The sequence below is a fragment of the Sinocyclocheilus anshuiensis genome, unplaced genomic scaffold (assembly GCF_001515605.1).
Source record: "Sinocyclocheilus anshuiensis isolate Anshui unplaced genomic scaffold, SAMN03320099.WGS_v1.1 scaffold9, whole genome shotgun sequence".
NCBI classification, from domain to species: Eukaryota; Metazoa; Chordata; class Actinopteri; order Cypriniformes; family Cyprinidae; genus Sinocyclocheilus; species Sinocyclocheilus anshuiensis.
This window is the reverse complement of record NW_015540887.1, coordinates 1,781,182-1,797,392: the sequence shown is the minus strand read 5'-3', so window position 1 is coordinate 1,797,392 and position 16,211 is coordinate 1,781,182. Positions and strand designations below refer to the sequence as shown.

Genomic DNA, 16,211 nt, shown 5'->3' with positions numbered 1-16,211 from the left:
CAGCGCAGCGCTGCTGTTTTTACAGTGGTAACCAAGGAAACGCTGTATCTGGTGAAGCGCCTCCTGCTGTCAGAGAGTGAATCTGCGTCTCATTCAGAGCTCCTGCTGTTTGCTTCGTTCAGGCATGTAGTATAATTTCACAAAGCTAGTCAGAACATTCTGTTTTTGCTTCAAATTGGGTTATTATTAAATCAAATTATGTATATGAAATTATATAACTAAATGATATGAAATTATATAAATTATATGTATATGACTTATATAACTTAAATTAAATAACTGAAATTACAGATTTAGGTTAAATAAAGATGTCAGTCTTTATTTGTCTTCTTTTTAGAAAACAAATCAAAGAAAAAAAAAAATTCTACTGTTCCTAATATTCTGTATGTTGCTCAAAAACTAAATATATTGTGTTCAGCAGAAAAAAGTTTTTATTTTTTACCCAGTCATTTAAAAATAACACATTTTAGAGCTGTTACGACAATACCGTGATAGCGTGATATTTTTGCTTAAGGTTATCATACCGTCAAAATCGCATACCGGCCCATGCCTAGTTACCAACATTTATTTTGGAAGCTATTTCATATGTAGTTTTCAAACAAAAATAGTCATTAATTCTTCTCTCTTTAGACCAAATCAATTAAGCTTGATTATTTGAATCATTTGAATCAAGGATTGAATTTGGAAAAACTGGAATAAATAATGACAATTTTCATTTTTGGCCCTTTAACATCTTTAACAGTAGTGAAAAGGGAGCAACTTATAAAAATTATAGTAAGACAAATACGAAAGAGATACAAATTAAACTAATTTTTCAGATACAGTAGGTTTACTTAACATATTTATTTAACGTCTTTTGTTGGTTAACATTAATGACACGGATAGGTACTTAATCAGGAATGCTGTCCCTTTAAGACGGAAGGCATGCATAATATTGACAAGTTCAGTTTTCACCCACCTGTTACTTAATCCTTAATCCATAACCGACTGTATTTACGTGAGATACTGTACACGATAGACATTTGGACTGCGTATTTGAGCGAAGTGGAGCGTGCGCGAGAGAGCGCACTTCTATCAGCGCGATTCTGCCTATCCCGCCTTCACTAACTTTAAGTTAATCAACGACGAATTGTGACTCCCGGGAAAAACGGGACGTCTGGTCACCTTATCCCCACCCCTTCGGGTGCTGAGGCCATTGTTTCAGATCGCTGGTTCACGTTTTGGTAGCCTATCCATCCACTGTGGCTGCCATACTGAGACTAGATATGCAAATGTTAACGAATATTTTCCGTCGTCGTCTTCGTTGACGAAATTAACACTGTTGCAGGCCCAATCTGGGTCTGTACATTGGATTTTTGGTTGGCCTGCCAGAATGAGCTGTATTTTAAAAAACAAATCTGTATATGTCAGAAAATATATTTAGAATTTTCGAGATGGTCCTCACTGCAGAACACAAGATCCAGGGGGTGTGGTTGGATCCAGATCCAACTCCTCCCACCTTACATATACCTAAACCTACCCGTCTCCACCTCATGATCCCTAAACCCACCCATCTCCCAGAGCTCCAATCCTAAATTTACCAATCTCCACCCCCTAGATGTGGATCCAACCACGCCCCCTGGATCTTGTGTTCTGCAGTGAGGGGCTACTGGAATTTTCGGTCACACTTTATTTTAAGGTCCAGTTCTCACTACTGACAAACCATTAACTATCACATTTGCCTCAATAAACTACTAATTTACTGCTTATTAATGTAAGGTGGTTGTTAAGTTTAGGTATTGGGTAGGATTAGGAAATGATGACATGAAGGTGTCCTTTTTATGTTCATTATTTTGGTCTACTGTCTGTAGTTTCAGTTTCAGTAAATAATAAGCAGCACAACTATTTTCAACATTCATAATAATAAGGAAAGGTTTTTTTTTTTTTTTTGAGCAGCATATCAGCTTTGATCATGTGACAAGTTACACAAGTTACACAAAAATTAAATCTGTACAGGAGCTTTGAAAAGTTTTTTTTTTCTTTTCTTTTTGTGATAGTAAAGGCCTTGTCATGTGATAAAGTCTTGTAATTGTGAGTGAACCTGCTGTAACGTAGGATACATTTCAGACTTCTGTTATATTGTATCATTTCGTTTGTACTGAAGACTGGCGTAATGGCTGCTGAAAATTAAGCATTGCCATCACAGAAATAAACTACATTTAACAATATATTAAAATAAACTATTTTTTTCAATATTCCTGTTTTTACTCTATTTTTGAAGGCCCAAATCTCTCTCACACTGGTCGTGGTACATCAAACCATCCTTACAGTTGATCCTGTTAGTGAATAAGAGTATTTAGACAAGGTATTGGATAGATGGGAAATAGATGCGGACAGACAATCATGCTGTTCGCCCATTAATTTTCTTTGTCTAACAGAGTCCTGACCTGTTCAGAGTGTTTGTGTGAGTAGAAACAGTGCTAACAAGATGAAGTGTCAATTTACTTACGTGTGACTGAATTTAATTAGGAGCTCAAGTAGGGGCCTATTTAGAGACCCCTTATCTATGTGTTCTGGCTGCGCTATCTAAGTTCACTTCAGTCTTGTCCATGTCCTGCCAGTGTTTATACATGCGTGTTTACGAATATTCATGAGTTTGTGCCTGTACATGCATATTCATTAAAAATCAGTCTTTGATTGGCAGGTTCCTCTTTCGCAGCGGAAACCAGGAGCACCCAGGAGACAAAATCGAGAACACTACTGTCGAGATCCTGCCCTTTTCGGTAAATAAAAAACACATCCTCAATTAGATTTTTACAGTTTCCTCTAAATGTTCAAACAAGCCCTGGGGTGACAGGTTTGTCAGAGTCTAACCGCAGGTTGACAGGAATATCTGGCGTAGGTCTCCTGTGGTCTCCCTCGCAGGTTGAGCTACCGTCGTAATGAGGCAGCGCACTGCCATCCTGCTGTGATATACAGAGCTTAAAAAGCCTTCGAATGGGCTTTGATGTTTGTTCTTGAAGACGTTCCTCGAATAAATGAGGCTGGTAATACATCTGAGTTTGTGTAAATGGGTTTGTGAGCTTGGTTTTTTTTATCATTGTATACAAACGTTACTCCCACAGTTGTGTCTAACATTGTTAGCATAGTGCTAGTCCCTTTCAAACAGGCTCTTGACGTGCTTCTAAATGAGGATGTTATCTCTTGCAGGATGCTGAATTGAAGACCAAAGAGAAATACAAAAGAACAGAGGACCGCTTCTATAAACTTGGTGAGTTGTTACAGTCATGCTCGAATCAGCAGTTTTGCACTTTAAGCAAATGATTGTTGTGCCTTCCTTGCAAATAGGAGAAACCAGTGTGCTGTATCTCTATAAAACAATGATGGCACTTATTCAGCATATGCTCGGTACATTTCTCTTGCTGCCTGAGGAAGTATTTCACTTTTCAACAAACTAATTTTGAGTTACAAGGGTTTTTTTTTTTTTGGTTTTTTTTAGACCCTGTGTTTCTTATGATGCCTTTGAATTTGAATTTAAACTTGTATAGATTTTATTACAAACATAATTGACACTAAGATTTGTATGTTTCTTATGCTTACCAAGACTGCATTGATTTGATAAAAATAAGTAAATACTATAGTAATGTGAAATATTATTACAATTTAAAAATATTTTAGTGTATTTTAATGTTTCCTTTAGAAATCATTCTAATATGCTGGTTGCTCTTTTGTTACATTAAAATTTCTTTACTGTTATTTTTGATCAATTTAATGCATCTTTGCTGAAATTAATGCTGACCTCAAACTTTTGAACACTTATGTTGGTCCTAGTAAGAGTTACACTTTCAGAACTCAAAGCTATAAAGAAATATATATGTACACACACAGTAAAGTGAAGTGACATGTGGCCAAGTATGGTGACCCATACTCGGAATTAGTGCTCTGCATTTATCCCATCCAAAGTGCACACACACAGCAGTGAACACACACACCCGGAGCAGTGGGCAGCCATTTTTTGCTGCGGTGCCCGGGGAGCAGTTGGGGGTTCGGTGCCTTGCTCAAGTCGTGGTATTGAAGGTGGGAGAGAGCGCTGTACATTCACTCCCCCCACCTACAATCCCTGCCGGTACGAGACTCGCACCCGTAACCTTTGGGTTACGAGTCCAACTCTCTAACCATTAGGCCACGACTTCCCCACAAAGTATAGATCGTTGCAATCTTTGCGAAACTGTAAAAGACACGCATCTTCCATTAAGTAAACCACAATCAACATCTCTCTCTTTCTTTTTTTTTTCCACTGCATTTTTCCTCTAGCTTACTTTCAAAGCATGGCACTGTGGTTATTGTGAATATTGTTCTCTTATGATAAATTGCTTCTGATTTTTTTTTTTAATTCAGAAGTCCCTTTGGAGAGAAGTGTCTGGCAAATAACTGAATACAAAATGTTACACTCTCTTCTGGTCTCCGCTTTAGAGATACATATGGTTTTTTCTTTGTGTCTCTCTTTAGCTCAGTTTGAAAAAGGAGTGGCAGAGGGGACGGTTGACCCTGCCTTTAACCCTGTGGTGGCTGTTCGTCTGACGGTCCAGAAGAACTCCGCCGTGTGGGCAATTATTAGCGAGGTCTGTATGCTGCCTTTGGTTTAGGCCAGTCTATGGCTGCACAGTATCTATCATAGTATATGGTAGTTGAGATTTCACTTTGCTATTGCTGTTGTAGGCTGCATTTATTATATTATGCATTAGTTTTGTTTAGATTCAGGAGTTACATATGTGAAGCTCTTTTTGCACTAATGCCAGACTTATTTATTTATAATCTTATCTTTTGCTTTGTCTTTATCACTTTCAGGAAATACAACAGGAAAGAAACATCTTAATAAATAAAAGAAATACCTTTAATAAGAGTTATTCATAAATGGTCAATACCATGTGATTATTTAGTACATAAACAATTTTTCCATTGAATTTCCAGCACAAGTAACTATTTTATATATATATATATATATTTATTTATTTATATATACCACTCTTGTGATATGAAATTACGGTAACGCTTCAGTATAATGACCAGTTCTCACTATTAACAAGTTGCTTATTAGCATGTCTACTATTAACATATTGGCTGTTTATTAGTACTTATAAAGCACATATTCTGCATGACCATATTCTACATCCCTAATCCTACCCAATACCTAAACTTAACAACTACCTTACTAACCTTAGTAAGCAGCAAATTAGGAGTTTACTGAGGCAAAAGTCATAGTTAATGGTTTGTTAATAGCGAGAATTGGACCTTAAAATAAAGTGTGACCGAAATGACACATCATTTGAGTTTTGGTTATACTGTCCAACCCTAGACCGATCGCATGCTCTCTCCCTCTTAATTCCTTTACTGTGAATCATTTGAATAATATCTGCAGTTTCTGAATATCTTCTAAACTTGATGCTGTATTTAATGCATTCAAAATTGCCAACACTGTTTGCATTCCGCTGAAATGTGAGCTTATAAAAGATCATATTTTTCAGTTTTATCCACTTAAAACGTCTCATAGATAAGTGATGGTAGAAGATTTGGGTGGTATTGTGTTATTACAATGCTATTACTAATTTAGTAGTATTTTGATAAAGCATCAAGCCATACACCATACCTCTTCAGTGTTTTGCTTTTTCTTTTTTTTTAAACCAGCCATAACAGTCAACATTGTCTGGCACATAAGGACATTTTAACAGATGCCTGGTTTAGATTTGACACTGAAATCGCATGTCCAAAATCAGAACACATTTGACTGGACAGTAAAATTGCTTCAAACTAGACATGTTGTGTTGTTTTTTTTATTTGGTGATGTGCATAGATGATGTTCTTCATATGCCTGGTTCTTGACAGATGTTCTTTAATCTCTTGTCAGATCCATATCAAGAGGATACCTGGGTAACTACTACCGTATGTCTCCGGTGGCCGAGGCCCTCTGGTCACCAAGACAGGTTTGTGCTGCTCGCATCTACAGCGGATCAAGAGTGACCCTCACATTATCAGAGTGTGTGAAGGAACCCTGGCTTTATGTTCTTCACCTCTTAAACTTTGCTTTTTTTCCTTTTTTTTTTGTCATTTCGTCTTCCTCTGGTAGTTTTGTCAATTTCTCTTCTCTTCCGCTTGCCTTTGCCTCTGTCGTCAGACTTCATTTTACCTTTTACTATTCCCTGAATTCTGTTGTTTGAATGTGACTACTACTGTACAGAAAAAAAAAACACTTTTTGACAATGTTTTCAGACACTAAATTTGTGTCGTGAAGAATTACAATCATCGCTGTCATTAAGGTTTGAAGTTCAGGATTCAAGGCTGCACCAATGCTGGAGAATATGTGCCCAGCCCTACTGATGAAGAATGTCCTCAGCGCTCTGCCGTCATGGACTGTAACTGACCTTGGGACAGATAAACACGGCTGGATTTCGGCTGAGGGATGAACGAGTGGGACGACAGAAGGTTTTGTTTCAAAGTCTTTTTTTTGTAGGTTTTAGGCCGTTGATGTTTGAAACTCTTTTAAGAACATTTCGAGACCAGTTTATTATTTTATTGACTGCTTTGCCAAAATCTAAAAACAAACAGCATATCTTTGGGCCTCTACCTGGTCAACAGAAGTGGCTTTTCTTCCTCTATGTTGGTTTAGTGTCAACGAGTCAATCATGGCTTTCAATCTGAAGGTTTTTAATTGCTGGTGTTATTATTATTATGATGACGATCTATGAAGGTGAATTAATTTATTTGAAATAAATCTTTAATTTGTACAAAAGGTAAATGCTTTTATTTTATATTCTTTGGAAATGTATGATGTGGCAGAGAATGTATTGTGGCTTAAAGTCGAGTGATGGTTGATGTTTGTATCTTTGTGTAGTTGAGAAGGGTGCAGGGCCGCCCACTTCTGTGCCTTAACATCCAGTGTCCCAGTAGGGGGCCTGGTAAAGGACTGCCTTGTGCCCTGAGTCAAAATGCTTAAATCATCAATAGGACAGTTTGTTAGTTGCTTGATTTAAGTGAGACGTTCAAGTGTAGAGCATGGCATGTCCATTTTTATGTTCCCGAGTCTTTCATGTCTTCATTTGTTCATTGAGCATTTTCCATCTCAAATAATCTGCTTTCATCATGTCAGTCAGAAAATGTTCTTCTTTCTATGCTGTATCACAAGTATCTGAATGCTCAGTGAGTCATGATTAAGTCCAGATGGAATCTGCAGATTTTTTTTTCTGCACAGAATGAATTTAAATGTGGTGAAATTATTAATGAAGCTGAGGGTACTACATTTTAATGGTAGCTGAAAGCACAATCTACAGAGTCCCTAAAGTGACATGGTGGTGGGGAAATAAAACGAGTTGATTTTTCAAAGATCTTGCTTCTCTCAAAGTGTTTGCATTCCACCAAGAAACTTTGTGTTCTTTCAGAAATGTTTTGCGTTCCCTGACAAACTTTGGGTTGAGCCAAATACAGTATTAAGAGTTTTTAGCAAAAAATAAATCGTAAAAACCTGAAATAATTCAGCCATACATTTTTCTTGCCATGAAAATAGCCACAGAAGCTGGCGTGGCGTTGAACACAAACAAACTTTGTGTTTGCTCGAAATACGTTTGTGATGGAAATATGAGGTAGGACCAAGAGCTATTTTTCAGTATTTTGCGAGAGAACGCAAAGGTTTTGCTAGATATTGAAAAGGTTTTGCAAGCGAATGCAAATTTTCTTGGGGGAAAGGCAGCACTTTTTGCGAATTAATGCAAACGATTTGTGAGCAAGCACAAATTTAATTGGGGGAACAGAGAATTTTTGTGAGAGCATTGCAACGTTTCTTGGGGGAGTGTAGTACTTTTGCATGTAAACGTAGAAGTTTTGCGAGCGATGCAATGTTTTTTGCGAGCGATGCAATGCTCGTTTTGTGAGCAATGCAATGTTTCTTGAGGCAACGCAATACTTTTGCAATTGCTCCTAAAAGTTTTGGGATTAAAATATGAGGTGGGGGAAAGAACCATTTCATTCATTTTTGTGAGAAAACACAACATTTTGCGAGCCAATGCAAAGTTTCTTGGAGAAACGCAGTACTATTTACAAGTGAACGTAGAAGTATTGCGAGCGAACGCAAATTTCCTTGGGGGAACGTAGAACTTTTGCAAGTGAACGCAAAGTTTCTTGAGGCAACATAATGCGTTTACAAACTAGTCCAAACGTTTTGCAAGCAAACTTAAAAGTATTGAAATGTTTGTTTTTCATCATCTTAATTAGGGCTGCACGATTAATCGCATGCGATATTTAACGCGCATCTTATCAGTAAAGCCGGTCTGTAATCAGCGGTAAATCTCCATCACCTGCGTGCTTTCACATTGAGCAGCATTAACTACACAGAGCCGTTGTTCACTGATGAGCAGCGCAAAAAATCGCGCGAATATGAACGTGGTTTAGCGCAGCTCATCAGTGAACAACGGCTCTGTGTAGTTAATGCTGCTCAATGTGAAAGCCCGCAGGTGATGGAGATTTACCGCTGATTACAGAACCGGCTTTCTGACAAGATGCGCGTTAAATATCGCATGCGATTAATCGTGCAGCCCTAATCTTAATCAAATAAGCCACAATATGTAGACTCTAATATTGTAACTCTAGAACTTAATGAATGACTGCAGTTCAAAGGTTTCTATGGAGTGCTGCTGGTGCAGATTCTATGTGGACCTGGTCAGGAGCAAAATATTACCAGAACCGTAGATTTATAACAGAAATTGAATGGAACCGCTACATTTCCAGCTATTTTCAGAAGTGTTAAGTGTGCTGGTTTTGTAAAGCTACGGTTCGTATTTATTTTGCTTGTAGCTCCTGATATAGGGACTTGATGGCGACGTAACTGCTGTACAGATTTCCAAAGTGCTCTCATCTCATGTGATTGTATATATCTTTAATAAGATGAAAGTTTTAGTTCAGTCTGTCATTGTATAATCCTTGATGCTTCAAGTTTCAGAACATATCCTTTTTAGATACATACTGTACACCCTCACTTTCGTGACTACTTGGAGCCAGATGTGAATCGCAGTGTGTGTTTTGTAATAGAAAGCCAATGTACTGTCATAAACATTTGTTTACAGTTTGTTAATGATCTCTCCTGAGAGGAGAGATGGAGATCAATTCTTGGTCTGAGTGTAGAGCACTGTATCGTCATTCTCCTTTACATCCTCATATGACATGACTTCTGGAGAATGGACTAGTGCAACCACAGTGGAGTGGTTTTCATAGTGTTTTGCCATATTGCTGCCTTTTTAGTCAGATTTGTGCTCAATGATCGGGTTCCACGTCGGTTTTAGCACTGAAAGATGGATTGTTGTCCGTTGCCCTCTCGTTAAACTCTCATGGGCCGGTTTCCCATCAGCGCATGTCCATCTTGAAATCCACCCTTCGGTCTTACATTGAGATGAATCAGACATGAAACGTGCTCCTCTTGTGTGGTGCATTCTAGACTTTCATGTGCCTTCATCTGTCTCTCTCCAGCTCTGACATTGATTTGAATAAACTGTTGCAAAAATAAACCAGTCTTCTTGACATAATTCATCATTTTATGTTTCTGCGGTGTTCCCTCATTGCTCATTTATTTAACTAATTTATCTTACATATTTAATCATGCAACTGTGAGAAACATTTTCATGTTTTGAGGAGGCATGTTGTGATGTGATGTTAATAAAGAGTGTTGTATGCATGAATTATGATGTTTTAGGGCCTAAACAATATTTTCCTACAGTCTTAAAGAAAAGAATAGGCCTAAGTTTAGGATTTAACAAACTAATCAAGATATTTATGGTACATATTTGTCAGTACTGATCAAATGAATGCATTTTAAATACACAATAACCAGGTTTATATATATTTATGATGAATCCAGTTTGTTTCAATCTCATGCATTCTAACTAGCCTAACTGAATCTTACTTCTTCCACGGGTATATGTATTATAGTTACATACTTGTTAAATTAATACATTTAATTGCTTTCACAGTGAACATTTTCTAAGCGATTTGAATAAATGCATTTTGAAAATATGATTATTTAAATCAAATAAATAAAAGAAAATCTAAGTAAATAAGATGAAACCACTATGCCGTGATTTTTTTTACCATACCTTTTGTTTTATTTATGTATGTCTTACAAGTATGCATCACATTATGTTTATTAATTTGTTTGTCAAAACTTTGTAATTCAAATCGGTAGTAATTTTATACAATTTAAATACACAAATCTTAAATTTAGGCCTAAATATTTTTGTGTACAGTTGTATTACATTAAATCTGCAATGGAAATATTAAACCATTTACCAATAAAATGCCAGTCATTTTTACAGCGAGACAACTGGACTAACATGTTCCAAGAAATTGTTCAAGCTCCTATTACAGTACGTGTATTTTTAAACATTTTCCCTGAAAATGCTGTATTTTTTTAAAATAACGGACACAATGTAGCCTATCTAAAGCAATGATATTTTTAAGCGTTACTCAAGTCCCTAGGGGATGATGTAAACTTGATATTATACGACAAAAGCATTATTTTAGTGCCATCTTCTGGTCAATATAAATGCTTCACACTGCTATATGACAGTCGAGTACTGTGCTTAATATAATAAATGATTGAAATCGATGCATAATTGTCGACAGTATAAATTCCGTCATTTAACACTATTTTCAATCAAATGTTTGTAAGCGCAAACAAATGGAACATTTGCGAACTACAATTCCCACAATCCACCTCCGTTCCACTTCCTTACATACGTCATACGTAACATGGCCGCTTTCATAATAATTCCGCATTTGACTTATCTGTAGCTTGTTGTGTTCTTTTTGCCACGTTTTGCAAAGCTCTACAGAATGCCCAAATATTACGAGGATAAAGAGGACGATGGCCGCGCCTGCGCTGGATTAAGAGAAGATTTCAAAGCCTGTCTCCTTCAGCATGACTGTGTAGTGAAGGTATTATCAGGAATATGTATTATCATCAGCCTGACAGATCTATCGTGCCTCTCACAATAACATAGATTGTTGTCGTTTTTGTTGTTGTTAAAAACAACAAAGTGCATGAGTTTAACCAAAGCATATTTCTGATCCCACAACCTAGCTGTCTCAATAATAATGGTCTCTGTTGTGTCGCAGGAGGGTAAGAAGCCCAGTGAGTGTCTGAAGGAAGGACATTGCAAAGGCTTGCAAGTGGCTTTCTTTGAGTGCAAGAGATCCATGGTCAGTACATCTGCTGTTTAAATTATGCACTTTTTTTCTGAAATCCACGTGTGTTGATACAGATTTTACAACTATTTTAAGATTCAAATTCAAAGATTTTAAGTTAAACTAAATGAAAATTAGAAATGGTGCCTTGGCAACTATCTTAAATTAAGTATTATTAAGTGTTTGTTTTTTTGTATGTTTTTTCAGTTAACTTTTAATCAGTAATTTGTACCTGTGTGCTACTGCCTTGAGTCTAATTTAGTCTTATTTTATTTCATTCATTTTATAGCTCTGTTTTAAACCAACTACAGCCAAGTGCACATGCTAACAAGTCAATGTCTTCACTGTATAATAAAAGCGCTTTCATTTTTCTTTTATTATAGCTGGACACCAGATCTCGATTCCGAGGCCGAAAGGGATACTGAATAACACCTTCAACGTGAATAACATGTTTTGTATCAAAATGCCAAGACATGCTCTCAAATGTGTAAATATTATGCTTTTTAAGCAAACTTGTCTTGCGAAAAATAGTTCGCAGAAATCATCAAATAAAACAGATTTCCAGTTCTGAATGTTCACTCATAAAATCACTGGATCCACAAAAGATAACAATATTCAAAACATTAGTAGTTTTTTTTTTTAATCAAAATGTAATTTATATCTCATTCAGCAGCTGACTGTTATTTCTGTATGAATGGTTTTATGATTTTGTAAAAAAGTGAAATCTGATGAAGTAGAAAAAAAATTCCACAAAGATGTTTATAAAACATATCGTAAGATAATTCCAGACATGGATACTAATGATCATTTATTTCAAAGCATTCATCATGAGCACTTTAAACCTCTCCAAGTCCACCTTCTTCAAGATGTGGGCTTCGTGAGTCTTCTTCAGGATATCGAGGTGATCTACAACCATCATTCCCCGGCAGCAGTTCCCCGCCAGCTCTACAGTGACGGCTTTGTGTTCAGTTTCAATGATATACGTGTCGTCTATGGCTGCTGCCATGGCATAAGAATCACAGGAGACGAATCCCTGCCCATCCACCAGCTCCTTCTCAATCCTCTCGCTGTAGGTGGACTCCATGCTATGCTTAAAGATCTGCTTCATAAACCGAGCTTTATCTGTGTCCTGAGCCAGCCAACCATCACAGAACTCCTGAAACAGACATGTGCAGATATTGTATAATGTAACATCGATATGGCTGCATATTCAGGAATGTATAAACCACCAACAGTTGTATTTACATAATACATAAACATTATTAGAATGAGTATATAGATGATTAAGAAATGCAAATCTCACCCAGGGTATTTTACTGCGACAAGTGAACTCCCAGGTTGCAATGTAAACTGGGCAAATAAATTCATTCAGAACAATATATGCTGCTTCAGGATCAGCTGTAAAGTTGTACTCTCCACACACAGTGGTGTTCCCGCGCGCTAAAGATGAACAGATGTTATTTTCTAACCTGGTCTAAATGCATTAAAAATATAATAAATCGGCAATACAGATCAGACTGATTTGCACTTAGCGTACAAATGATTCTGGTTCAGGGCTGGGCAATATTGCATTGCATTAAAAAACAAAAAAAAAAAGCTATTGTCCTTCTGAAGATAGACAGTTCTGGTCAAAAGTTTGGAATAATTCAGATTTTTTAAAATGTTTTTGAATGAACTCTCTCATGCTGATCAAGGCTGCATTTATTTGCTCATAAGTACAATAAAAACTAATATTGTGAAATATAACAATTTCAAATAACAGTTTTCTATTTTAATATATTTTGTGTAAATGTCATTTGTAATTAAATGTAATTTTATTATTAATGTAATTATTATCAATGTTGATATAGTTGTGCGGTTTCATATTTTTGCATAAACCATTTAAAAACCAAAAGTTTGAGGTAAGAATAATTAAAAAAAAATAGAAGTGAATACTCTCATTCAGCAAGGGTGCATTAAATTAATCAAACTTGGCAGTAAAAACCTTTAGAATATTACAAAAATCTATTGGCTTCCACAAAAAAATATTAAGCAACAACAGTTTGTGTTGCTTTTTCAAGATTAATAATAAGATAAGGCTTTTTCAGCATATCAGAATGATTTCTGAAGGATCATGTGACACTGAAGACTGGAGCAACAATGCTGAAAATTCTGTTTTGTCATCGCAGGCATAAAATAGATTTTAAAATATATTGCAAACAAACTCAGTTTAAACTGAAATAATGTTTCTCAATATTACTGATTCACCATGTTTATGATTAAGTAAATGCAGCCTTGTTTAGCATGAGACTTCTTTCTAAAACATTAAAGGATCATAATTATTCTAAATGTCTGACCAATAGTGCGCATCTATATTTGTATTTGTGCTTTGGTATGGCTTAAATTTACATTTGTTTTGAGTGAATCAGTTTTAAAGTGACCGTTTGGATTCATTTTCATTGAGAGGAGCCATCATTGCAGCCAAACAGATAAAAGTCTGTTTTTAAGAAACACTGACTTAAAGATTTACTCAGAGATTTGAACATTCATCTAAATGGTCACTTTAGACTAATTCACTGGAATGAATCAAACCTACCAGCTCTAATATTGGATATATTGTCCAATCCTATTCTGATAAAACAGTATGTGTAAAGTAAAGCCTGCAATACACTACACGATTTTTGCCCCGATTTTCCATCGATTTACAGTCTGGAGAAATCGATGCTAGCTGCTTGAAAGTAAGAGTCAGTCTGTAGGTTTGAGTTGACAGATGCCACAGAAAATCACATAGTGTATGATGGTCACAGCCTCTGAATTTTTAGCTTCAGACTCTGATTCCATCCAGTCGGAGGAGATCAAACATGTTTGGTATTTTCAGCCGATTTTAGAACATATGTTGTTTTCATTTGTCAAGCGTCTCCTAGCAACAAGGCGTACATTTCTGCTCAAGTTTGTTGTTATCGGAACGACTTGAAGGTCTGGTAGTGTGTGATCCTCAGTAGTGTAGTGTATGATGGCCAGCTTTCCTTTGTCACGGTTTACAAAGTCGGTAAGTGTATGATGCCTAGTGTTTTAAAAATCTGTTCAGATTTTAAAAGTCATGTAGTGTATTCCAGCCTTAAGTATTAGTGACTCACAGTCTGTATTGCCACCCATAATGTAAAGGCCTCTGAGTTTCTGGGGAAATGAGAGGTCAAGTTTCACTGCCAAAGCCACATTTGTCAGCGGAGCCGTGGCCACTAAAGACACCTTAGAGAAACAGGAACAACACATGATAAAGTACTTGAAATGCAAGATAATTCCACTAATATATCGTATAATCATATAGACCTCTCCAGGATTCTCATTGACTATTCGGATCATGGCCGACATGGCGTCCTCTTTCTGGACCAGATCCAAACCAGGAGCGTTGGGGTCCGGGGCGTCCCCGAGTCCATCTTTGCCATGAAATTCTCCAGCACTGATGGTCTGTCCCAAGAGCGCTTTAGTCGCTCCACGGAATACAGGAATCTAAAGCAATTCAGAGACACAATCTGGTTTTCTATTTACTGTATGCGGTCATGCACTGGACAACAATGCATTACTTTACAGCAAGTAACATTATTCTTGGCGTTATTAGCTCAAAATATCTCTGCAAACAATTCGAATTATAAGAGGATATATACTGAACATACAGAAAACCAGATAATTCAAATCACAATGTAAGGTTTCTGATTTCTGTTATATCATGAACACAAGTCTTGAGTGTTTATCCCATTCATGGATAAGCAAGTCTTTCAATTATGCTGAAATGACAGTCATGCACTACATAACTCAGTACTCTGCACTATTTCTACCAGGATCTTATTTTGTTCAAATTAACATTTTGCAGATTCTGCAAGGTGTATGTAAACTTATGACCGCAACAATAGTAAATAAATGCATTGCTACTGTTCAAATTACACATTTAAACTCACAGCATGACATTTCTCATCCGTATAGCCCTGTCTTCCTCCTTTTTGTTCCCCAGTATTTCATACACCAATTTATCCAAGTTTCAAAGTGATGAAAATATTGCAGAATACTACCTCTTCTCCAACCAAAGGGTCAAAATATGTGCTTTTGGAATCAAAAAGCTTGCAATCAATTGTTTACAAAATTGTCTACACATCTAGTACTGCAATTTCAAAATCAATATGAATATTGTATAATGAACAATGCATCACTGCACAATACAAAAGAAATATCCGTCTCATTGTGAAATGGCATATGGGACCATCTCACCTCCAGATGCTTACACACTTTCAGGACACGCAGGACGTTCTTGCAGACATTCTCTACTGAAGTGTTGCCCTGAACGCAGGTGATGCCCAGGATCTGCACACCAGGCACTGCCAAAGCCATCATGATAGCCTGAGCATCATCCACACCACAGTCCACATCCACAAGCAATTTCTTCATGCTGGCCTCTAGATAATGACATGAGAACAATTATATTCAGTTAACAGTGGTGAAGCCTGTTATGAAAGTTACAGATTCAAAATCCTGAGCCCTTTTGAGCCCTTGAGCAAGACATTTCAGACAATACTGTCTCATAGGACTATAGATAGGACTGTCCCAGTTATAACTTGGATACTTAGGCTAAACATTAGTCAGCCAAATGCCTATAATTAGTAGATTAGTAAGTGCATGAGTGAATGAGGTCTCTCTGCAGGATTACTCTCACCTGTAGTGAAGTGTCGCTGGTTGTAGGTGTTTTAGTTTCTTGAAAGGTGTGTGATGCAGTCGCGAGCTCTTTGTATCTTTAAGAGGGGTTTATCTGTAGGAGGATCTTTGGGTAATTAATTACGCAACATGATTTAGCCTATACCAGTGTTGCCAAGTTGGCAAGGAATTGGGCTACTTCTGTTGGCCCGGGTTGTTTTTCATGTCCGCCGGTTTGAAGCGACTCCAATAACATGATATTTATCCCCTGAAATGCGAATTTTAGCAGGGGGACCCCGCCAAAAAAAAACGTGTAAACGTGGGGACCCCTCGAAACGCGATTGGCG

General features: G+C 36.9%; 3 protein-coding genes across 7 annotated transcripts in view; 2 read left to right on the top strand and 1 right to left on the bottom strand.

The window, feature by feature from the left end:
• mgat4a (alpha-1,3-mannosyl-glycoprotein 4-beta-N-acetylglucosaminyltransferase A) overlaps window positions 1–8,232 on the top strand; it is a 55,065-nt gene extending 46,833 nt beyond the window's left edge. The window contains exons 13-17 of one of the 5 annotated variants that reach the window (XR_001634265.1): window positions 2,684–2,762; window positions 3,190–3,250; window positions 4,489–4,601; window positions 5,885–6,013; window positions 6,294–8,232. Coding sequence is in view for 3 of the 5 variants with exons in the window: in XM_016486482.1 (XP_016341968.1) it covers window positions 2,684–2,762; window positions 3,190–3,250; window positions 4,489–4,601; window positions 5,885–5,911 (280 nt within the window). In the remaining 2 variants the exon portion in view is untranslated. Of the gene's footprint in view, window positions 1–2,683; window positions 2,763–3,189; window positions 3,251–4,488; window positions 4,602–5,884 lie in introns of all 5 variants that reach the window. The other 4 variants (XR_001634264.1, XM_016486482.1, XM_016486483.1 and 1 more) reach the window with 4 other exon arrangements.
• A 2,596-nt stretch (window positions 8,233–10,828) lies between these two features.
• On the top strand, window positions 10,829–11,708 carry LOC107688735 (cytochrome c oxidase assembly factor 5). Its single transcript, XM_016486479.1, has 3 exons — window positions 10,829–10,953; window positions 11,134–11,217; window positions 11,586–11,708. Exons 1-3 carry the CDS (start codon window positions 10,852–10,854, stop codon window positions 11,625–11,627), a joined length of 228 nt encoding a protein of 75 aa, XP_016341965.1. The 5' UTR covers window positions 10,829–10,851; the 3' UTR covers window positions 11,628–11,708.
• Window positions 11,709–11,995: 287 nt separating this feature from the next.
• Window positions 11,996–15,986, bottom strand: LOC107688734 (inosine-uridine preferring nucleoside hydrolase-like). Its single transcript, XM_016486478.1, has 6 exons — window positions 15,887–15,986; window positions 15,445–15,629; window positions 14,512–14,691; window positions 14,319–14,430; window positions 12,506–12,642; window positions 11,996–12,358 (listed from the first exon to the last, which is right to left on the bottom strand). The coding sequence occupies exons 2-6, from the start codon at window positions 15,619–15,621 to the stop codon at window positions 12,011–12,013; spliced, it is 954 nt and encodes a 317-aa protein (XP_016341964.1). The 5' UTR covers window positions 15,622–15,629; window positions 15,887–15,986; the 3' UTR covers window positions 11,996–12,010.
• Window positions 15,987–16,211: the final 225 nt, after the last annotated feature.

What these genes read in the sequence shown, in the direction of transcription:
- LOC107688735 (XM_016486479.1), top strand. Translation starts at nt 10,852, where the DNA reads ATGCCCAAATATTACGAGGATAAAGAGGACGATGGCCGCGCCTGCGCT. An exon ending in AGCATGACTGTGTAGTGAAG is followed by an intron (nt 10,954 to 11,133) that starts GTATTATCAGGA and finishes GTTGTGTCGCAG; the next exon opens with GAGGGTAAGAAGCCCAGTGA. An exon ending in TTGAGTGCAAGAGATCCATG is followed by an intron (nt 11,218 to 11,585) that starts GTCAGTACATCT and finishes CTTTTATTATAG; the next exon opens with CTGGACACCAGATCTCGATT.
- LOC107688734 (XM_016486478.1), bottom strand. Translation starts at nt 15,621, where the DNA reads ATGAAGAAATTGCTTGTGGATGTGGACTGTGGTGTGGATGATGCTCAG. An exon ending in AAGTGTGTAAGCATCTGGAG is followed by an intron (nt 14,692 to 15,444) that starts GTGAGATGGTCC and finishes GAATTGCTTTAG; the next exon opens with ATTCCTGTATTCCGTGGAGC. An exon ending in TCAATGAGAATCCTGGAGAG is followed by an intron (nt 14,431 to 14,511) that starts GTCTATATGATT and finishes TGTTTCTCTAAG; the next exon opens with GTGTCTTTAGTGGCCACGGC.